At 35.2% G+C, this 24450-nt stretch overlaps 1 protein-coding gene across 1 annotated transcript in view; it reads left to right on the top strand.

Annotated features, from left to right (window-relative positions):
- The window catches only part of LOC131065600 (uncharacterized), a 203524-nt gene that overhangs the window by 59873 nt on the left and 119201 nt on the right, over positions 1-24450 (top strand). The window contains exon 3 of the mRNA XM_059208740.1: positions 7282-7410. Coding sequence (XP_059064723.1) covers positions 7282-7410 — 129 coding nt within the window. The remainder of the gene's footprint in view (positions 1-7281; positions 7411-24450) is intronic.

Raw genomic sequence — 24450 nt, 5'->3', positions numbered from 1 at the left:
AGGCCTTCTCGTAACATTATGAGCCCTCTACAAGCACTACACCTATGCACGAGGTACATTATCTTAATTAATATTTATCTCACTCCCCCCCAATATATTATTAGGTTATCACTTTTTAACTGACTTTCGACGGGTTATCCTGTCATCCACTTCGGGCACGGCCCCCGCTCGAAAGCCACTCTCTCTCATAGGACACTAACAGGAAATGTCTCTCTACGAGAACTCTATCGCGAAAGAGACAACCATAACCAATCTTGACAAAGTACAGGTGAAGGATACACAACCACTAACCCAAGATTGACCATTTGGACAAAACACACAATGGCTCACATCAATAAGGTTATACAACAACACCTGACCAAGGAGATATAACAACATAAGACATAATGACCACAACACAACCAAATTTGCAATGAAATTAAGCTTGACTGATAACACCATTTACACAAGATCCTATTACAGGCAATCTTTTCTTAAAACAGTCAAAAGCATAAATAACTTGCAAATAAAGATTTTCCAGAAAATAAAGAAATACAACTATATTAATAAATTCCATCTTGTCATTTGTCCAATAAAGTTAAATAAATTCACATATGAATTAATTTCCTAATGTGTATACAAACATAAATATGGAATCTTAAATTATAAACTTTTCAGAAATAGCTAAATTTGAATTAATTAAAAAGTCTTTAATTATCAATTTCTCACATTTATATTTTACCAAAAACTCATTTTAAAACCCAACCATAAAGAAATTTCTTAAATTAAAGATAAGTTAAAATAAAACAACTATATGTATATACATATATATCTATTTAAATATATATATATATATATTAACACATTATTATTATTTTATTATTATTTATTTATTATTATTATTTTTTTTTAAAAACTAAATAATAAATAACATTAAAATTAAAATTAAATTTAAACTTTTTTTAACAGCTACCCTATGGCAGCCAACGCTACCCTTGGGTAGCGGCTGCTGCCACTACCGTAGGTAGTGCTGTGTGGGTAGAGGCAATGCCTCCCCACATAATTTTAATTAATTTTTTTTTATTTTAATATTTTTTTTTTATATTTTTAAAATTTTTTTTTTTAAAACATAAAAATGAATTCCATATTCACTAAAAATTTTCGACAGCATAAAATAAATTTTCCCATTTCAATAAAATTCATTCCATAGAATTTTATTCTAATTATATATATTTTTTTAAATTTAAGATAACCCAATAAATTTAATGCTCAATTAAATTTATTTCTAAAATAATCAACTAATTTCACAGAGACGCCAATATTTAAAAGACTATCAGAACAAATCAAAAAAGAGGATAATTTCTTAGGTAAATACCCTTTCTCACAAATCTTGCAATTTCCATGCATCATAAAATCTTGACAAATTTTCCATAATACTTTTCCTAATTTTGTAATGTCCCTACTTTGAAATAGAATTTAATAAGAAATGATAATAATAAAATTAAAACATTAAAAATTAAATTAAAATATAAAATAATATAATTAAATATGATTAATTAAAAATTAATTAAGTTAATGAAAAGTCAAAAGACATGAAAGGAAAAGTTGTGACTCCCTCAACAATGAGATATAAAAGGGAGAAGAAAACCTCATTTGAGAGGGGGGAGAATTTGAAAAATGAGAAGTGCAGATTTGATTTAAATAAGAAGTGCAGAACTGATTATGAAAGGTTATGTCCCTTTCAAAGGGCAGAAATAATGAAGAGTTGCACTCTTTCAAAAGGTGCTAATGGTGAAAGGGTGTGTCTCTTGCCAAAGGGCATGCATGATGAAGAGGTGTGACCTCTCCCTCACATTGACAGATATAACGGAAAGGAATCAAAGCATCCAATAACATCACCATGGAATGATAAGATTAGAGTTGTTATTAAGTTACAAGCAGTAACATCTTTGTTATTGGTGGTATGCATAGGGATGAGCTGAGTGTGTGTGCTTAATATATGGAACCTGATAATGTTCTTATACAGAATTAATAGTAATATTAATATGGACTGCAATATGTATGACATTTATACTTAATTTCGTATATATTCATAATACATAAGAAATTAGTATACTTATAGTCTAAATTATGTTATTACTGTCAGTATTTAAGAAGATGGGAATGAGATGTTCCAAAGAGGGGCAGTCTAAATCCAAACAATAGGTTAAGTCCCAAGATAGGTAAGGGCTTGGATCTGTAAACTTTGAGGGTATAGACCCAAGATAGGTAAGGGCTTGGATCTGTAAACTTTGAGGGAACCTATTGTATTTGGTCTCTAAGCGCTTTGGTAACATAAATAGACCCTTCTCCCTTGAAACTGAAGTAGTAGTAGGGTCTGATATCTATATTAAAAACTATGAATAATGAAATTAATCATCTAATGAGGAAAATAAATAAGAACTTGTTAATAACTAATTGAAGAATATCAATCAACTTTAGTATATTGAAATAGATTAAGTAGGGGACATTACAAATTTTCTCCAAATTAAGTTCTTCCCATAAACTAGAAATACACATCTGGCATGAATTTTAAAACAAAACTTCAAATTCACCAGAAAAGGGTTTTGGATTTGACAATAATTTTACACACACATCAAGCAGAGAAAAATAGAAATATTTACTAAAAACCTACAACTGAGAAATCATCCAACCTAGTATAGCTTTCCTGGAAGAAATCTGTAGAAGAGCCCTAATCCTTCCAATAAATTTCTTCACCTAAAATTCTTGACCTGTTTCTTGTGTAATTAAAATAAAGACCTATTCCCCTATTTAAACTAAAATTCTAGGTTCAATAGCTTTTTCTCAAAAAACTTAAATTTAGAAAAATAGTAATTTTATTTTCTTTTCTAATTTTATAACAAAAAATAAGCTAACATGCAATAATTAAAAATCATTATTCTTTCTTTTCTTTTCTCATGCAAATTAATTAGTTTTCTAAATAAAGAATTAAAACAATATTTTAATTCTAATTAATGCTTTTATTAATTTATTTATTTATTCTTTTATTCTTTTATTTATTTACAATTCTAGGAAACAATAAATACAATTAATCTAATTTATTTTTCCATTTAAATAAAAATATATTTCTATTATCATGCAGCTTGCAACTTAATTTAATAATTTCTTTTAATTAACTAAATTTATAATCTCAATGCATAAACAATACAACTATGAGATAATTCCATAAACTTAATTAATTAATTAATTAAATCCACTAAAACACTCAAATTAAACAAAACTCAAGCAATTACCCATACAAAAATCAAACAACAAAATACGAAGGCCGAACAAACTAACAAGATGACCAACTGACGACAGTCACACGAGTGTAACTGAGTAAAATAGGGTCAACTACTATCTCGAGCTGTGAAGCCAGGTGGAGACGATACCCCGTACCTACCCGGTACTTGTACCTGCAATAATCTGCATCACCGAACCACACATGCATATATATACAATATAGAAAACACGGCATACACATCGATGAAGGAGAATCGTGACGTTCCCTGTCTCACCGAAATGAGTGAAGGAAAATTGTCCCCTTGCATCCAATACACTCGCAAACACACAACATATAATTACACATTGCATAGATACAGTAAAATGTCAATACATAGCAATAATCCATAAAATGCCATAAATCACAAATACTGAAATACTACAAATAAATTATACATCTCATCTCCAGATAAAGCATAATGTCATACAAATCTGAATAACATATCATGGTAATGTATCCACTGAAAACAAACAATAATAAAATATGAGTCTAATGAGTTCAAACAAGTAGGGGTACTACAAAACGCGCAATATTTGAAATTTTATCATTCATACTAATAGTTTCAAACTTGTAACTCTAAAATGTATAATACCAAGATTTCTTCAATGCTAATTATGTTGTTATATGGAGCCTAATCAAACTCGGAGGTTCAATTTTCCCTACTTCCATCAGCGCAGTTTCCCCCTATATTTTTCGACGGGGGTTTGGGGGCAGCGCCCCTTGCGCGCTCCCTGTCGCGATACAAGGCGGAGTCAAGGGGCAGCGCCCCGCGAGGCCAAAAATACTTTTATTATTTTATAAAGGCGTCGGGTGTTATAAAGTATAAGAAAGGAAAAAGACATATTGAAATGTCACTTATACTTAAATGTTATATTTCATGTGTATATTCTGATGAAGAGAATGACACTGATCTGAAAAAACAAAAAATGATAATTTTTTGACATGTTTGGGCCTCTTTTTTTAGTCTAGCCGAGTTTTTTAAAGAAACTCGCTGAGTTTTTGCTGCAAGTTAAAGTCATAAAAATTCGCAGAGCTCAAAAACTCGGCGAGTACTCTGTGAGTGTGCCATCTATCAAATACATTATGCAGTAATTTGTTATCATAAGACAGGGATATAAGTAAGGAGCATTACTGTATGTAAAGAGATCTTGACTTTGATATATGCAGAGTTCTTCTATGATCAACTTCATGAAACCAAGAACAGCAAATCAAGATGATAGAACTAAGCAAATGAAAGGACATGAAAGAAGAGCAACTACATTAGAGAAGACCACTTGTTAGTAATAAACAATAATGAAAGCAGCGATTATATTTAAGAAGGGCAGTGTTTAAGATATAGTAATCAAGATTAAAATGAAGGTTGTTTCATTTAGACACCTCCCTTCAAACGATCGCCTACCTTTATGAAGAGGAATAAGGAATGTATAAAGATCAATATAGAGGGGGTAGGGTATGGGGAAGTAGGATTGTTTTTTTGGTATTTTGTTTCAGACTGAAGACGCTCAAGTGAACCATAACAGGCCAAGGGAAGGTGGTGTTGACCCACCCATCTACAAGGCTGAGACACACGAACAAAGAGTAATCATAGCAGAGACAGCGTCAAGGGTGAGAGCAGGAGCATAAGGATTCAATCAGAAATAGCTATCAAATTGAGGCATAGCCTCTCATTCATTCATCGCATGATATAGGAGAACCGATCAGACACAATGAACTTATTATTAGAAGATCAAAGACCCAATTTGTATCAACTACCAAGGGAGTGAACATAGCAATCACTGATAATTCTGCATTCATCCGTAATTTATCAGACCTCTTATTTGATCTCATAAACAGATTTCTTTTGGAACATTATATTAGAATCTACATCAGATTTGAAAGGTTATCTTATTGTCAAGAAGGACATCTAATATTCAGATAAGGTCTACTATTTGAATCTTGTCTAGAGTCATTATACAATTCCAATCGAGTCCATAAGCATCATAAGCATAATTGTCTCATTAAATAGAAAAGATAGAAGAAAGCCCAAAAGGGGACATTACATACCCTTAGTTGTCACTAATATTAGTATTTATGAATGGTATAGAGAAGAACAAGAGTAGATGACTAAAATAAGTAATATAGAATTTTATCCAATGGAAGTACTATGTAAATTTTGATATAAAATGTAGTAGTATTGCTCCTTTGAATATCACATGTATGAGGATTGCCAGGTCATTGGAATACTCCACTATAGGGAGAGAGACATTGCATGTCTCCCTATAACCAAATCTTTGGTGGATATGATTATATATAACATAGCTAGATCCTTGTTCATTTACATGGTACCCTAATTTGAAATGGCATCCCCATCCTCGTCCCATACTTGTACTCCATATCTCAAGTGATTATCATGTTCCCTTCTAGGAAATAAGGTTGATACTAGGTTTTATCATTATTAAGACTTAGTCTACTTTGTTATATATATATATCTCATCTTATTCATGAAGTTGTCTCATGTGGGTGCAAGAGCTTATAGGGGAAACCTAGAGATATCAGATCAGCTACTTCCTATCAACTTAAGGAAGTAAGGTCAATGAACTGAAGGAAGTAAGGTCAACGAGAGTTCAAGAGGGGTTGAGGGAAGGTAAAGTAAACCGAATCCTGGTTGGATGGTGTAATCGATTCATCTCACCCAGCTGGAATGAAAGGACTCAAGACGCTCCATCTTCTAGCCCTCCTAGTTCAACCGGGAGGAAGGAATGAAACTAGTTGGGACTCAGCCGGACTCAACCAAGCTAATACAATATTCTAGGGCTAGCTAGTTAGCTGATCGAGTTACCTATCCTTCCAGAAGCAGCCCTCAACGGGTTTGGCTGGATAGGTGCATTTTGAAGTTCCATTGGATCCAAGGAGGGGGTTGAGGCTGGACTGGTAGCTCACTATAGTTTCTATTGATGGCAAGATGAGTGAAAGCCTTTGGATACCATAGATTCTTGAGCACTTGACTATTAGTACATCCTAATTCTCTTGTCTTGGCACCATAAATCTCTTTGTTTAACCATCAAGGATAGTGAATTGGGTCATGAAAAATCATTACCTTTTTTTTCATTCCTTACATTCATAGGTTCATCTATGTTGGTGGCTTGGACAGGCTATAGTTAAAGTACCTTTTTTCCACCTAGGATTGTCCAACATAACCCCATTAGCCATCGACATCTTCATAGAACATTATCAAATCATCAATTGGATCTTTTGTTTTGGTGCCATTAGTTGTTCTAGCTCGAGGCGTACACATATGTGTGGCAACAATTTATTGTATTCTTGGTCTCCTACTTTGATTTTCATTTACTCATTGAGGGGTCGATTCCATCATATAGCTATATGTGCTTGCAATTGGATCTTATGATTTGGGGTTGAAATCTTGGTTTACACCCTCTAGTTATTTTGGCATTTTAGTACATTTGGTACTTATTGTGTTATCAAAACCCTAATTCTTTTTTAATAAACTAGATATATGTTTGAGGCGTATAGGCCTGCCTTTCTTTTTTATAGATTCATCCATTTCTGTGAACGTCTATGGTTCTCATAGCTACTTTTTCCTATAGAAATTTAGTTCTTGATTATAATTTATGTTCAATTGTTTCAGTATGAGTAAACATGGCCAAATCTTTGGTGGGAATGATCTATAAAAATCACATTTTATGCTTGTCCCTCTTGTGATTGTATAGCGTTTTACTTATGTAGGCCATTTATCTAAATTTAGCATTTCTTTTATGCTTCATATGAAGAAATCAATTTGCTAATTGCAAAGAGGTCCTCAAAATAGTTCAGTTTGCTATATGTTAAAAAGACAATATTTTTGCTAGAATTTGCATGAAAAATTTAACAATTAATATATTATATCATTTCTGAATTCAAACTATTTGCCTAATTGTTTCTACATTTAAAAGTATTTCCTCATTTTAGATATTTTCTTTTTGATTGTCGTCTTTTCATTGCAGGAAATTACATCAGAGAACATTCCTATTGAAAAGGTTCAGTTATATTTTTCCCCATTTACTAGGACGAGGCAAACAACAGAAGCTGTTGGGAGTGTTTTGAACATACCTTTTGCTAGTCCTCAAATGAAGGTGATCATGAATGTAGATGATCTTAAGGGAATCATTTACTGCATTTTTTGTCTTGAAGTAGGATATTCCACAGAATTTTATGAGGTTGATTTGAGCTTGAAGATATGATTCACCAATGGCAGAGAAATATAAATGGCATTGATTCAATTTCTACTAAGATTGTTTCTGCAAATAGATTGGTGGTTATTCGTTCTGGAACAAAGGGAAGTTTCTTCTGAATATATTATGGCATTAGATGCATATAGGAATGATTTTAATTTAAAAGTATATGTTATGTTATACTTAAAATCTATGGTGCAGTGTATGTTACCAGGGATCTGATATGGAAGTAATTGCATTATATGTCTTAAGTTACCTTTTTTACATCAGCTCTTAATTCAATTTTGCATCCTATCCATATTCATTCATATTCGGTTCAGTCCATGTACTCTTGCAAATGCATTGCTCTTATGCCCCAAGTTTACTGGGAACGATTATCTTACAGGTCCATGTTTTATGTCAGCCTTTTTTGCCAAATAATAAGTATCTTTTTTCTTATTATTGCAATGCTTTGTGAGGATTTATATGTTTTCCTTCTCTTACCATTGAGCAATTCATGTTTCTATTGTTAGAATTAATGTTTATTTAGGTGCATATGTATAGATATTAAAATTTTGTGTAACAAAAGGTGCCAATAAGTGCAACATTGTTGTTACAAGTGATACTTATTTGTAAGTTGTAACATATATTAGTTATAAATAAAGTAGAACAATCAATTCAGATGCTAACTGTTCCAAAAACAATTGTGCAAGTGAATCAGTTCCAAAAAAATTTGGGATTTTTCTTCTTTCCTTACGATTTGCATGTGTGTTGAAAAACTGAGCTATCATGTCCCTGTAGGAGATTCCTGACAAAAGAAACTCTGTAGATAGAGTATTGAAGACAGATTGTGAAGGACAAATCTTGAAGGAGAAGGTTGGCAAATAAAAAATTATATTCAAAGACAAAGACTTACTGTAATTTTCAAAGTCTGGCTCTTAGATCAGAGGCTTGACTTTTCTAAAAATCCAAAGGCTAGTTAAAAAAGTTTCAAGGCAGATGCACTCGGTAGCAACTAAGATTTAAATTCCAAATTTGTTCAATTTTGTAAAAAAATGTTAAAAAGGTAAAGACAGATAAGAATGTTTGGTCAACATATAGTTGTAGGTAAACAAATTTTCCGTATACATACTAAAGTGATAAATTCTTGAAAAAAAATCCTGTTAGGAAAAGACGGGAAGGCACTCAGCATTAGGATGATATTTTACATTTTTTTTAATAATCTGAAATAGTCCCTGAATGTGAAAGGAAAAAATAAGCCAGAAATGAAACTAAGTATCATTTGACTTTGACTAGTTTTGACATGTTGTCCTCATTTTTGTTTTCAAAAATGAAGGACCACTACAGTGAAATTTTTATGAAAAAATTGAAATTTTTACTCTATGGCACGCTTCCCGAGGCAGAATTTCGACTAATCCTTGGACTGGCTTGATCCTCAGTCCATTCTCGAACTACGTTTCGAATTTCGTCCAATTCTGGGTTCGTTTGCTATGCCTTTCCTTCAATTTCGGGTTTTAAAACCCAAACTGCAGGTGGAGAATTTTCTTCAAACTGCAAGTTTTAATGATATTCATTGTTGTGGTCTTTGTAGGGGAATTTTTGATCAATTACATGTGCACTTTTGTTCTAAATATGTCACTTGTAATTTATTTTAAGTTTCCCCTTTAATGTTTTTATCTTTTTATTGTTTTTTGGTCATTTTTAGTTAAAATAGGGGATTTTTGGCTCAACTACAAGTAAACTTGCAGTTTGTTCAAAAAACCCCTACTTTAATGGTTTTCACATGTAATAGGGATTTTAAATCCCCATTACATATGTGCAAGTGTTTTTAACTTGTTGTAGGGATTTTATTTCCCTTTTACAAGTATTTTTTAAACTTGTCATTTGTCTTTTAAAACCCGATTTTGGCTTGATGAGTGAAAAAGTGATAAATTAAAATTGTCATTTGTCTTTTAAAACCCGATTTTGGCTTGTAAATGGAAAAAGTGAAAAATCGAACTTGTTGTTTTCTTTCTAAAACCCGATTTGCATGATTTTGGGTATTTCGAACTTGTCTTTTGCTCCCAAAAAACCGAAATGCAAGGGAAAAACTATTTTTGATCATTTCAAGGCGAAATTTGTGGAGAAATCGTTGGATGAGGGAGGCGTTTTGGTTTGCATCCTATCTTCATGCTTTGTTGGACATCTCTCACGCCATTTGGAGGATACATTTGCTGGTCTTTGCCCTAAATCAGCAACCACGTTCTTCTTTAATGCCATGTTTTTAGGAGTTAAATCTTTAACAATTTGCACACTCCTAAATCGTTTTGCTCTTTCCTATCAAGGCGTGGAGTATGGGATAGGTTTCAACACATTTAATAATCCATTGAATGTGTATTGAATACCACGTTTTTTGCAAAAACGTGATTCTCTTTGGCTGCGTTTTTAATTTTTGGCGTTATTACCTCCTCAAACACCTTTGGTGTTATTGCTCCAGCAAATACCTTAATTGTTTTGCTCCAATAAACTTGAAATGCACACTTTCATTGGCATTTTGCTCCTCCAAGTTTAAGATTGCTGCCATATTTGGGGGCATTTTCACAAAAACGTGATAAGGGTTTGATAGTCCGGTTTTGCTTCTTCATCTCAAGAAGTATTGCATTGTTGGAGAAGCATTTTGCATTTCTAATAAAGGTATGTTCTTCCTTTCTTCTCTTCTTTTTATTATTTTCTTGTTTTCTTCATTTTTCGTTATTTGTTGTATTTTTGGCATGTGATGTTCTTCCCCTAAAAAAAATTGGTTTTTATGAAAGAAATCTTCCCTTTGAAATGCAATTGTTAAATTGCATTATTCTTCTCAAAATTCCATCTTAGCTTGTATTCGGGATTTTTAATCTCGATTACAAGTTCGCTGGAAATTCTTGTTCTTCCCCTACGGTTAAGGAATTTAATCATTTTTGGTTAAAATTCCAAGCTTGAAAAGTGTGAAATACCCCTCTCTTGCAAATTCGGGTTTTAAAAACCGGATTACATGTTGAAAAGATCTTCCCATTTTCATGAAAATGACTATCCCGGATATTCCCGTTTCTATCCATTCACGTTCCCCATATCCGTACTTTCCATTCCCATCATTTCCCGCAAGTCAAAATCCCATTTTTCATCCATTTCTCCATTTTCGAATTTACAAGTGTACTTGTATTCGGGTTTTAAAATCCCGATTGCATGTATGTACTTTCCAACTTGTATACTTGCGAAAATTTCTCCAAGATCCGAAATTGGTCAAAGTCAAGATTTTCCCATTTCTACATATCTTCCCTCTTCTTCTCACAAAACCGTGAAATTCAGAGATCAAAGTTTTACTCATTTGAAAAAGAAAGAATGATACTTGCAGCTGATTATGATGTGGCCTTAACCCTTTTAAGTCTTCATCACAGCATTCCAGGCTCACAATCAATGTCAGATTTGCCGGCATCGCCAACTCCAAAGAAAATGAAATACAAATATGACAAATACCAGAATGAGGTTACCCCTTCCCAGGTATCTTCTCCATTGGATCGCATTAGGGACACAGAAATAGGGCACGTTGATATGGCAGAATTCATTCACAGGGTAGAAGATCCACAGGATAACAACTTGCAGCGGCTGTTGGACAGCCATATCCACCATGCATCTTCTTTCCCAGTAGCTGCCCTAAAACTTGAGTTTGTTCTTGCATGCGCCCATCATTTTGACAAAGAGTCAAGAGTCATCAAAAATGATGATGGTGAAGCTATAATTCGTCTTGATGCGGATACAATCGAGAAGGTCTTCAAAATACCTCCTGCACCTGTTTATATGGAAATCACCAAAGAAAGTGCAGCAGAGTATTATGTGAAAAGGGAAAAAGATTGCGAGCGACACATCAATAGATGGATTCAAGAGCCACGTCCTTCCTTCTCAAGATGGGCAAAGTTGTACCGTTGTGATTTCAAGTGGGAGATAGGAGACACCATCACTCTTCTCAGCAGAATGTTGGGCCTTGAGCACTCCAATGTCTTTGAGCCATGGATGTATCAATTCATCATGTTCATACGGCAGTCGCATCACATTTCATGGGGTGAAATCATCAGCGATGCTTTGTGCGAACAACTTGCAGCAGTTCCTACCACTATGACCTTTTTCATGAATTCTTATTTGGTATATTTAGCAGCGTCACTTAGACACTTTCCAGGTCTTTCTACCAAGGGTGATCGCTCGCTTATACCAGTTTGGGAATATTATGACCAGTTGCCATTGAAACCTAGCAGGCTACATTTTAGAAGAGTCCAAGATGCATTCTTCGGATATTTCATGTGTCAGTTTGATAGAGATCTCAGAAATAAAAGAGTATCAGATGAGGCATGGGTTTAGGTGTCTGAGTATGGGTGTTTATTCCTGCAATTTCCCACCTTCACCTACATGAGGATTGGGTGCTATGATGGACAGCCATACATGCTTCCAAGATACCCAACCGATAAGATAATTCTTATGGAGTTGGGAAGACAGATTATGGCTGTTCATACTCTTCAGTCTGCTAGACACAAGGTTGGAATGGGGATCTCCAGTACAAATCCATTGAAAATTGGTCGATACTCCCTTGTCACATCTGTGAAGGCTAAGGCCATGGAGGTTGAATTGCAAGAAATCAAGCTTAAGAGGTTCAAACCTAGAGCTGATTTTGATTATAGAGGTATGAAGGAGAAGATCAAGAAATCCTTTGTGCATGTTCATCGCATTGAAGACATCTGGGTAGATCTCCGCACGGAAGTCGAAGTTCTGAAAATGGATTATTGCAGGCTCACTGTTGAGCAAATTGTTGACTTGAACTTGGCGGATATCCCACAAGGGATGATCGATGACGGGCATATACTTGATCCTGAATACACTTCACGAAGGGTTGAGGAAGCTCCACTTCCTTTGATCCAATGGTCACACAAGGAGTGCGTCTCCATCCTTGACAGATTTCAGCCTATCTTGGCCAACATTAACGCATGGCTGAAAAGTAATGCTGTTAGACTTATCAAAATCAAGGTTGGTAAAGAAGATGATTCTACAGGGCCTCTTGGACGGAAGTCTGAGATTCAGATTGATAATAAGGAGGGTGCTTCATCTTCAGGCACAAGGATCAAGTTACGAGTTAGTCGTGCAGTAGTGCTTCCTCCTGAGGAGACAACTACTCGTGGAAAGGAGAAATCACAGTTCCATGTTCGGGTGATCGATCTGGATAATCCAGAAGAGGGGCAGCAATCTGATGATGCGCCTAAGTCTCCAGTTTCAGACACGCCTCATGAGGTCATTCCTCGAGTTTCTATTGAGACGCCTCTTTCTCCTCCTGATTTGCTCATTGATGAGTCTCCTCAGAATGCAGTTCCCATTTCAGCATACGGGCCTTCTCCTGATCAACAACGAGAAAGTGTGTTGGAAGGTCCTGAAGATAATCCCACTTGCATTTAGTTATCAGAAATTGATAGTTCCACTTCTGGTTTTGAAGAATTCATGAGGCAATCTTCATGCCCATTGGTAACTGAGCAAACCGTGGTCGCTATTCAAACAGATATTCCTCCCAGGGTGACCATGGTAATTCAAACAGAAACTGCTTCTCCTTTGCCTACAGCTGCTACAGGAAGTGAGTTGATGACTTTGCCTCCATGGCTTAGTTCTTTCACCCCGAAAAGAAAGAAGCAAGAGATCTCACCTGATGCCTTTGACTACCAGCAACTCAAACAGTCCAGATCAAAAGTTGCTAAGAAGGCAAAGACTATCTCTAGGGTAACTGTTGATAGCAACAAGATGAAAGTAGCTGAAATTGTGGAACCTATTGCAGATAAACCACTTGATGAAATGTCAGCTGCTGATTATAAGGTTACAAGGGTAGAATTGGGCAAGCAAACACATGAAGTCATTAAACATGATGCTCAGTTTTCTGTTGCTTCACTAGTGCAAAGGTGTGACGATCTTCTTGCAAAGAAAGACAAGCTAGAAGAAGAAAACCGACAGCTCATGGCAGCCATCAATAAAATCACAAAACCTGCTGCTGAAGGGAGTAACTCCATAGGTTCTTCCGGTTCCCAAGAATCGATTCGTGGAGTGGAAAGGGCTGCTCAGAAAGTACAAGCACTGGATTCCTGGGTTGATCAGCTTCATGATCAATGCGTGCAAGTAATAAAAGACATTTTTCAAATAATGTCTAAGCTGGAAACCATTGAGGAGAAATTGGATCAGACTTCTAACACTTTCAAAAAGAATCTGGAAAGTGTTGAGAAAAGTCTGGCAATCTGGCGTACCATGCCCCAACAATAGCTTAATATCCTGGAGGATCACGCCATCATTTCTTCTAGGGTCATGTACTTGGAATTCGAAGAAATTATGGAAAACAAGACTCTTGTTCTTAAGTCCCTCATCGAAGAGATCAGTGATGCAAGGAGATTCCGGGATGAAGTTTATCAAGGTATTGTCTCACATTGTGAAAGGGCCTCTTGCAATATAGTAAGTCAGGATGGAGAGCTAATTCCAGAAGAAAAGGTTCTTGCGGATTTACAGATGAGGATTCATGGTGAATGGAGGAGTGAACAATTCTCGGCATTTTCAATTCAAGCATTGATGAAACACCAAGCCTTTTTGCATGAGATCCAGTCCATCCTGGATAAAGACAATTCTGCTCTCCTCCGCTGTCACGACACTATTGTGAAGACTATGGTAGTTTCTAAGAACACTCATGAACCGAATCCCAAGGAACTACAAGCGAGCATCCGGAAATTTCAAGGATTCATGTCTTCACAAAAGGCAACTTAAGTGTTTTTCAACACTTAGTTGAATTTTCTCTCTTTTGTAATCTTTAGTTGTAATTTCGTTTTGACAAGTTACATGTAAAAGTAATTTTTGTAAAATACAAGTTACACATTACTTGTACTTTTGTAATTACATGTAAGGCAACTACAAGTTATGTCCGATTAGGACTGTAGTTGGAATAAGTCTTAGTTAGTTAGAGTAACTCTTAGTTAATTAATGAAGTCTCAGTTATTTATTGAAGGAGTCTTGGTGGTTGAGAGAATGTCTCAAGTTAGTTAGGATCCTCCCACCTTTTTCTCAAGGCTCCTCTTCTATAAATACTTGAGAGGTCCATTGTAAATATATCTTTTGGAAAGCAAGCAAAAACTCTGCCAAATTTACAGCAAGAAGTCTTTGAGCTTATGTATGTGGATTGAAAGTTTTTGAAGAATAATAAAGAAGGTTTGAGTCTTTGAGCTACATGTTTGAGTTTGAATCTTTTTATATCTTCTATGCAAAGTGTTTCTAAAGGAGCTTAGTCCAATCTGATTTGAAGTCTTTGAGCTGCAAGTAGAGAAGATTAATTAAAATAGGAAACTCTCTTGAAGGAGCAGCAAGTCTTTGAGCTTGCGTCCATTCTTGAGAAAAATTATTGTTTGATAAGAAATAGCAGCAAGTCTTTGAGCTTGCATTAGTTCTTGTCTTTGTGTTAAAAGAATAGATTATTTCAGTCTTTGAGCTGTTATCTTTTATTCGTTGTAAAATTTAATATAGCAAAAGGGTAGATAGGACTTCCAATAGTCAAGTCTTTGAGCTTGATATTGCTGTCCCGTCCCGAAGGAAGTGACGGAAGTCTTTGCGCTTTCAGGAAACTTCATTTCCTTTCTCTCATTTCACTTGAAAGTAGTTATTGTTGTTCATATTCAATCGCTATCCTTTTCTGTGAAGAGAAAAGGATATTGTCTTTCTTGAAGAAAGAAGAAAGACTGCTGTCCCATCCCATTTTATTTTCCAAAGTTGTAGTTAGATAGGGGGAGCCTTCCCTTAATTAGGAGAGTTTTTACTCGTGTGCTGTGGTTGAAACCACAATTTTGTATATTTCCCCAAGTGTACAAAATTTTCAACCAACATGACATGATGTTTTGATGGATGCTGTTATAGAGAATGTTGGATACTGCATGGAAGATTATCATTGAACATTGCTAGAAACACACCATTCAATGCAAAAAATATCAAACTGAATTTAGATATTTTCAGATGTGAAACCTCCAAAAAAGAAACCCAACATCTCAAAGGAATAGAAATATTGAATAGCAGAGTTTCCTGTATTTTGCAGTTGCAAGAAAACTCAAAGAACTGAGAAATCACGAAAACTTGAAGATGTCGGCAGTGGAAGAAAATCATGAAAGTGATAAAACAATTGAAAATGATGATGTTGTGACCTCTGCTTACAGTGACAAGGAAGAAACAACTGAAGATGACCCACAGTGGACATTAAGGACAGAAACATGATGGGCAGGATACTTTGAATCTGGTGCCCAAACATGTACGTTTTCATTGTAGAGAGCAATACTATGTACTTGGAAAATGAATTTAAAATAAAGTATGATAAGCAAGTTAGTGTGTTCTGTTGGAAATGAAAATTTTAAGATATCGAGTTATTTCAATTTGTTGTTGAGTATGGTAGTTTGTCAATGATGTTGTTCCCAATCATTACACCCTCTCACAAAAAGTAACATACAGATAGATTGGAAACATAGTCATTAGTCATTGGTACAGAGCTACATCATTGTCTACCATAGATCATTGTACATCTCATTGTGATAATAGATAAGACTTCATTTCTTCATATTGGCGTCTTTGTTGAGTGTAATTCTATACAGCAATGTTTTTCAGATAGATGTAACATTTTGCATGTGCAAATTTTAATATTCTACATTTCTAGCGTTGTTTCCATAATTGAATCATCTTGTTTTCCATGTGAAACACCATTGTTTGTTGCCGTCATAGAATTTTCTTTTTGAGTAGTATGTACTTGTAGCTGTTGTTAATGAAGGGAATTTCACAAAAAGATACAAGTTGAACTGAAGTCAACAAGGAGGATGATTTGGCATGAGAATTTAGCGTGGTCTGGAATGCACTTGCAGCCAACTTTGCTTAATACTAATCTATGAATGCATAGACTCCATTGACATAGTTATCAACTTGACTGGAGTGCATGTTTGTGAAGTTGCCATTCTTCCTAGGTTACTGCTATCTTGATCTGAAGAGGAATTGTGAGGAGCAATAACAAGAGTCGAAGAGAATGCACACTCACTAGCACAGAGACCAAGTGAATAGAAGGAAGGGGGGGGAAACATGATGAGTGATGGTGTCAAAGGAGTTCAAAGCACATAAAAATTTCCTTATACCCTTTATTAGAATCGTTACAAGGACATTCTTTTTAAGATTTCTGAGAATAGAGTAAAGAGAGCACAAAAGATTTCAAGAATGGAATTACAAAAGGAACCGAAGGAACCAAATATATTGAATGGCTTTGAATGTTACGAACCTAACATTTTTCTTGTTATTATAGTGAGTGACCGTTGTGTGGTGCACATAATTGTTGATAAACTCATATGTTAATTTCAAGATTCTTGATATCCATGTAGTTTGCCTAATTAAAACCTTAGGATTTCCCAAACCTAGTGATAGTTATATTTAGAAACTAGTTAGTCATTTCAATGCTATTAGATTTCCACAATCCATATGAAAATTGTTTGTAGTTTCTGGATTAGATTGTGTAAGCAATTTTTTAACCATCAACATTTCAGATCACACTTTGTGATTCATCATTAGGATGCAAGAGAGTTCATCTTCTTTCCTTGAACTCTCTTACATCTCGATGATAGATCATGGAGTGTGATCCAAAACGTTGATGGTTAGAAAATTGCTTACACAATCTAATCCAGAAACTAAAAACAATTTTCATAGGTAGTCATTTGTTAAGCATCAAGTTGTGTGTGGCTCTGCTTATATATGTAGTTCAGCACTTGTCATTGCCTACTCCTTGTTTCAGATTTGAGAGATGTGTATGATATCTATATCGTTGCTGAAGCAATATGTTCAGTCTTCTTGACTACATTTTGCTTTTGGAATTGTGAGAATCTACTTTGCATGCTATTGGATTTTTCTGTGCTGTTGTTGTTATCAGGAAAATTTTGCTCATTCAGCTGTAATATCTGTGAACATTATTGAATATGAGTCACTCCATCTGGTATCAGAGTAATGATTTGGGGAGTGAATTTGAAGCATAATGAAGACAATGAAGTTTTGGTACCATGAGTTGGCAAGTTTCTCACCTAGTTTTAAACTATGATATATACATTGTACCCCTACTAAAGTGACTCTATCATCATTTTGTTCATAGTCATTTGTATTGTTTCACCCTTTTTGTCCTTTCCAAGTGTTGTATTTTACCATAAAAGTTAAAACCTGGTCATTGATGTCAAACTACAAGAACTAGATGAAACTTGGAAAATTTGAAGAAATTTGTTTGCAAGCTATGTTCCATTGAGTTTCTAGGATGGGAATGGCAGGGGATAGGGGATAACAAAGGTGACAACTAGATAAAAAGGGGAAAATTTTAGAAATATAATTAAATTTCAAATATTTATATGATAACTTTGATGAAGTATTCATCATCTATATTATATATCCTTAATTCACAACATTAGTGTTGAATTTAGAGTTCACATGAGAGTTGAACAAATTAAAAACAATTCAAAATTTAATTGCTTTCATAACTCATTGTTAATGTGCATATTCTCTATGTTGCCAAATCATCCATTTTATCTATCGATTTTGCATATAGTACATCTTGAAATTGGGTACTACTTGGAATCCCTATGGATTTGGATAGGGTTGATATTTTTGTAGGTAGAAAAGTTTTGATTAGTCTATTGTTGAAACCTGACGAATCCACTATCAATATGGCATTTCCAAGAAAATCCCAACTTGATTCAAGCCCAACTTTCTTGGGCTTTGTTTTTAGTTTTTCAAATGAGTGAAAACCCTAATTTATTGTTCTGTGAATTGGATTGTCTTTGAATGGCGTAGTGATATTCTAGCAAAGATCAATATGATTTTCCACAGTTGTTATTTGTCATTGGTCTCCGTTTGCCCTCGACAAGTACCCAATTTTTTTCACTTTCGGTTTTAAGTTTTAGCTTTTGACTAGTTCTCTAAAAATAATTCTTTCAGTTTCAATTTTTAAGTTCAACATTTGATTGTTTCAAATATTCTCTTTAAATTTCAAAGTTTAAACTATAATTTAATAATTTATTTCTAACAGTTTTATGTTTAATATTGTTAATTATAATATATTATATGAATTTAATATAATTATAATAATATACATGATTTAATTTATAATGTCTAATAAATATTTAATTTGTATTGTAATAGACTAATAGTTTAATATTTATTATTTTATAATTTAAGTTATAATTAATATATGTAAATGTTTAATGATATATAATCATTATGTTTGCTGTTAATAGATTATATATTTGTTTTATAATAAATAATTAATATTTTCTTTCTAATTGAAGTTGTTATATATTAATATTATATAATAATATATAATCGTTTAATTTATATTTATTTTTTCTTATTATAATATTAATTTATTAAATTGTATGTGAAACAATTAATATTATAATTACACTATTTTTTTAATTCTTGTTTTTAGCCTATATATATAATGATTTTTATATGTTTATTTATATGGACGTTTTTTTCCGCCATACCCATGTACCCATACTTGTACCTGTATACCATTTGATGTCATATCTCCATTGTAGACCTGACATCGAGGGTTAGGATTGCAGCCCAATGCTTACCCAGAAGTCGAGGATGAAGAATTGAGGGTGCAAGCTGATGTGTCCCAAGATCAAGGGAATGACGGGAAAGGGTCGAGGCATAGCAAGACAAGAGGAACAATGGTGGTGTATGGTGGGCCAAATTGTAATGCCCCATTTCGAGGAGTAGCCGAAGATGACCCATTTAGCTTATTCAGTTCTTGTAGGCTAATTTTAGGACATTTAAGGAATAAATTAAATTAATTAATTAAAGTTATCCAATAAAGTAAATTTTATGGATAGCTTTATTTTAATTAATTTAATAAAGTGACTTCATTGAAATATAAAAGGAAATTTTAAAAGTCACTTTATCAAAGTGCTATAATGAATTATTTTAAGCAAGAATTTGAAAAGCCCTTGGGAAATGTTCTAAGGAAAATATGTAAAGAAGAATTGGGAGCTCATTTGGGCATGCTTATTTATTTTCTCTATCGCGGAGTTTGGAGCTTCTTGTGGAGCAAACCCTAGGATGAAAACACTAAGGGAAATCAGTTTTGGTGGTGAAATATCTTCCCTAGCTGATTGTAGTGGAATCATATTGGTTTCATGCTTGGATTGAAAGATTGGACAACTTGTGAAGCTTTGCAAGCAAGACAAATTGTTAATGTATTTGTAGAGATTGCAGGAAAGATAGAGATTGCTGGTTAACTGTGAGATTTCAGATTTGTGAGGGTGATTGAAGCTTTAATCTGGCTGCCTATCTTCCATTGGCCGGACATTGGGATTTTAAGGTGAAATTGGGTGATTAAGGGTTTTCTTGTTGGTTGCTGTAGTTTGCAACTGTGGAGATGGGTGTGAATTGTGACTCCATTCTTGGCCACCATTTTATCTGTACACTAGATGTGAGCATTGTGCAGGTTGTGAGGCTTATTTGCAGCCATCATTCGTTCTTGTTTTGGCATTGGAAATATCACTATAAGATATTTTTTTGTGGAACAACCAAAAAAAGTTTTATGGTTGGGTTGTGGGGGTTTTGGCACCTTTTAGTGGATCAACTATCCTAAGCAAGAGGGACATAAGCATATAAGCAGTGTTACCCGGGGATACGTTTCCGGCATAATTTGACTCGTCCCGAAAACGGGGACGTCCCGGAAATGGGGATGTCCTGGAAACTCGAAAACTTTCGGAAACCCGTACTCTGGCTGTCCCATAAAATTAATGATTGAATTTTGATTATTTGTTTAACTTCCACTCTCATGCAAACTCTCAATTTAAATTATTCAACACAAACGTTATATGTTAAGGTTTTATAATGTATATAAGCATGCTTTATCCATGTTTTTATATGAATATTTAAAATTTTCCCTATTTTTTATATAGCTGTCCCCACTGCCGTCCCCTACTCTGGGAAAAAAAATCCATCCCGGAAACCCGTTTCCCCATCCCCCCGTCCCTCCATCCCGGAAACTCGGGGCAACATAGGATATAAGTCTATATTGGCTTGTGGAATACATGGAACCCTTGGCACATGTACAAGTTGTTGGCATTGGACCTTGGGGTAGAAAACGATTAATATCAAACCACTAAATGGGCTGCTATGTAAGGTCAAATTTGTATGTGTTAACATTAAATTTGCTGATATTCAGAACAACTGTGGAACTGTATTTGTTACTTATATTTCTTGAATAAATTGTAAATGATCATTGTAATGTTTCTAGTCCCTCGAAAGTTTTGCTAAACATGATTTACTTATTATGCAGACTATGCGATTCTTCATTTTCGTAAGCATTTCCAAGTCAGCAAATAGAAAATTATGCTTTGAATCTCATGACATGTGTTTGACAAAATACCCAAACAAAGAAATCGAAAAAATTTGAGCAAAAAATGAGAAATTGTAGCATGTGAAAAGGTGGGAAGATTGCAAGGCCATGAGAACAACCTATGGTAGTGTGTCGCATTCAAATTTTGGCCTTGGTGCCATCTTGGGTTCTAACCAAAGTTGAACTACTCACCACTCGGCAAAACTCGCCAAGGCCAGGAAAAAAAACTCAGGAAAAACTTGGGAAAAACTCGGCGAAAAACTTGGCAACTTAAAAACATGCTTAAATTTAATTAAAAATGCATTTTTTTTGCAAAATTTAATGACAAGATGCATCCAATGAGTCAATAAATGAGAACACAAAAGAAACAAGCTGATTCTAGATATATTTAAATGCAAAGTATCTACAAAATCGCATCCTCATGAGGAATGCTGATGGCTGGAAGCCTGGAAGCAAAATAGTAAATAGTTTTTGTAAAACCAAAAGCAAATACATCATTACAATTACAACTTCCTCTTCCCAGCTCTAGCAAAAACTAGGGGAGAGGTAGAACTAGAGGGTCTAGTCCTAGAAGTCTGCAATGGGCGTGACTGTGCCTCCTCACTTGGTATGGCTGGCTCATCCTCCATCCTGGCTGAAGCTATGTCTCCACCCGCTTGTGGCACTGGCAATGAATCCTCATCCTCATCCTCTTCCTCCTCAATGTCATCCAGCGTGAAACCAAATCCACCCCCCTCCTCCTCCATAGCTTGCCTCTCGGAATCTATGATGTCATCCTCGAAAAACAATGGAGGCTGCTCCTGTGAAGTCCAATCTCTGTAAGGATCTATATCATCCAAGTCAATTGGACCACCTTATACTTCCTCTACCTTCCTTACGTGCTAACTTGTCCCTCTTATTCGTGTGGATTGCTTCAAACAAGCTCCAATTGCACTCACAATTGGATGAACTACAAGGCTGACATAAGACTTTGAGGGCAAATTTTTTGAGATAGGTGTTTCCACCCCATTTTTGCCACCAAGCATCTGCAAAATAAAAAAAATTGAAAAGTTAGAAAGCAAAGAGAAAAGAGAAAACATAATTTATCAATTTATCAATCACTTTAGATCCCAAAATCCAAATGGCAAATGTTATACCTGGGGTTTGAGTGGTTCTTCCTCTCCTAGCTAGCTCTGAAGAGAATAACTTACCCCTTGCTTCCTCATAATTTTGGAGTTCGCCCACAATGAGGTCTCTCTCCTCAACATCGGGTACCATCCTCTCACTGCATGTACTGAGGCCCTCCATAACCTCTCCATTAGGATCTGAGTAAGAACTCCCGAACCTAAAACGAGGGTTGAGGAAGTACCCTGCTGCATGAATGGGCTGGTGGAGCTGATTGTTCCACCTCCTATCAATAATTTCCCAAATGGGATCAAATTTGAGTCTATCCCCTTTGTAGAAATTCTTGATAGACTCCTTGGCCCTATCCATGGCCTCATAAATATACCCCATTGGGGTTTTATCCCCATCCACCAAGCGGAGAACTCTAACCAAGGGCTTTGATACCTACAATTGAAAAATACAAATTACAAAAAGATTAATTAATGAAGTTACAAATTAGTAATGAGAGACTTGAATCAAGAATTATTAAAAATTAAAGTTTTGAAGTTACCTTCACAATCTTTGCAGCCCTTTGTGCAAATTGGTTGTCGAAGACTATGCATGCGATAACATCTCCTTCAGGCTTCTTTGAATATGGTGAGTTTAGCCATGCTCCACTCACAAACATTTGTTTCAAAGAAGTCAATGCAACAAGAAGGCTTTGCAACGTCAAGAAAATCGTTGCAAACATTGTGACACCAAGTCTCACCAAATCTTTCCCTTCGGTGTGCTCTCTCATCAAATTTAGAACCCAAGGGTGATTGTAAATATATTTGGTGATCCTCCTTGCATCTTCCACAACTGGAGTCACCCACTCAAGTTTTCCTATGTCCTCCAAAAGAAGGTGAAGGACATGTGTTGCACAAGGTGTCCAAAAAAGAGTGGGGTGCCTCTCTTGGAGAATTCTACCTGCAAAAGAAGTTATTCTTAAGAAAGATGCAACCAATAAAAACAAAGCCACAACAAATGAAAATATTGCTAAAGGTGATAATTTAAAAGGATTCTATCTGCTGACACATATGCTGTTGCATTATCTATGATGATTTGCACCACATTCTCTACTCCCACCTCCATGACAACGTGCTCCAACATTCCAGCCAATTTTTCTTCATTTTTCACCTTGCTGGAGGCATCAACCGATTTCAAGAACACTACATTTCCCTTGCAAGTAGCCGAAAAGTTAATGATGGTGTTGTTCTTGCCATTTGTCCACCCATCAGAAAGAATGGTGTATCCATATTTTGCCCGTTCAATTTTTTGTTCCTCCGCCACTCCTTTTGCCCTAGCAACTGCATTTGTGAGCAACTTACAAGAACAAAGTGAAATTAGTTCTTAGTAGTTAGTACACAATTTTGATTTAATAAACAAGAAATCTAAAAAACAATTAAAAATGAAATCAAGTGGACTATTTAGTAATTTACTAACCTCCCACTCAAATCCTTGTGAGTTGGGGCCTTGTACTCCTTTCCTGCAACTATCATTGCAGTCACCAAATTCAGCCAAAAAGGATTGTCTACCACATTGAATGAAATGTTGTTGAAGTACCAAAAATCAACACATGCAATGTCGGCTTTCTCATGTGCCTCCCTATCCCATCCAGTGGCCTCTAATGATGGTTGTGCTCCAGGTGTGTTCTTGGGCACAAAATTATCACCTATGGACCCTGATCATGATGCAACAATGCCATTGCCAGTGCCAAGTACTCTACTAGAGGAAGCAGAAGCGATGGGCGAGGTGGTGGTGGGTTTGTGGATACGTGGGCCATGCCGAGAGCCCACTATGCCCTCAAGTGCTTCTTGTTCTTCTTCAATGTCAATAGAAGCACCTTGGGATTCAGCTACGGCTGATCTCATGGCTAGCTTTGACCTCTCCTCTCCCTTTGCAATTTCTTCTCTTCCCCAGCTGCAAGTAGGGCATTCATTTGTCTTTTTATTTCAGGAGTGGTCCCTATGCATTCTCTAGCATCATGCCTGTCTATGCCTGCAAGGTGGTATTTGAGGCGGTTGATCCCTCCTTGAAGTATTTTTTCACACTTTATGCAAATAACTGTCCTAGGATCCGGTCCCTCATAGGCATACCTCCAAGTCCTATCTCTAGCACCTTTAGGACGGGTGCCTATATATCTAGATGGGCATGGTTCTTGTGGCCAATCAAAACTTGCCATAATTAATGCCTAGTTAACCTACACATACAAAGTGAAAAAAAAAAGTTAACATTTTAGTTGAACAATTTAGCAAACTATCTAAATTAGTTGAAAAAAATTTAAACATCATTCAAAGTTTAAAATTAGAAAAAACTATTAGGGTTTGATTTTTTTTTGAAAACTAGAGATTCTTCAAAAAAATAGTGAAAATTTCAACCAAACTTGTCAAAACTAGTGTTAAATCTTGTTC

Source organism: Cryptomeria japonica, chromosome 7 (genome assembly GCF_030272615.1).
Source record: "Cryptomeria japonica chromosome 7, Sugi_1.0, whole genome shotgun sequence".
Taxonomy (NCBI): domain Eukaryota; kingdom Viridiplantae; phylum Streptophyta; class Pinopsida; order Cupressales; family Cupressaceae; genus Cryptomeria; species Cryptomeria japonica.
The sequence above is the reverse complement of the archived record's forward strand: the minus strand, read 5'-3'. Positions and strand labels throughout refer to the sequence as shown.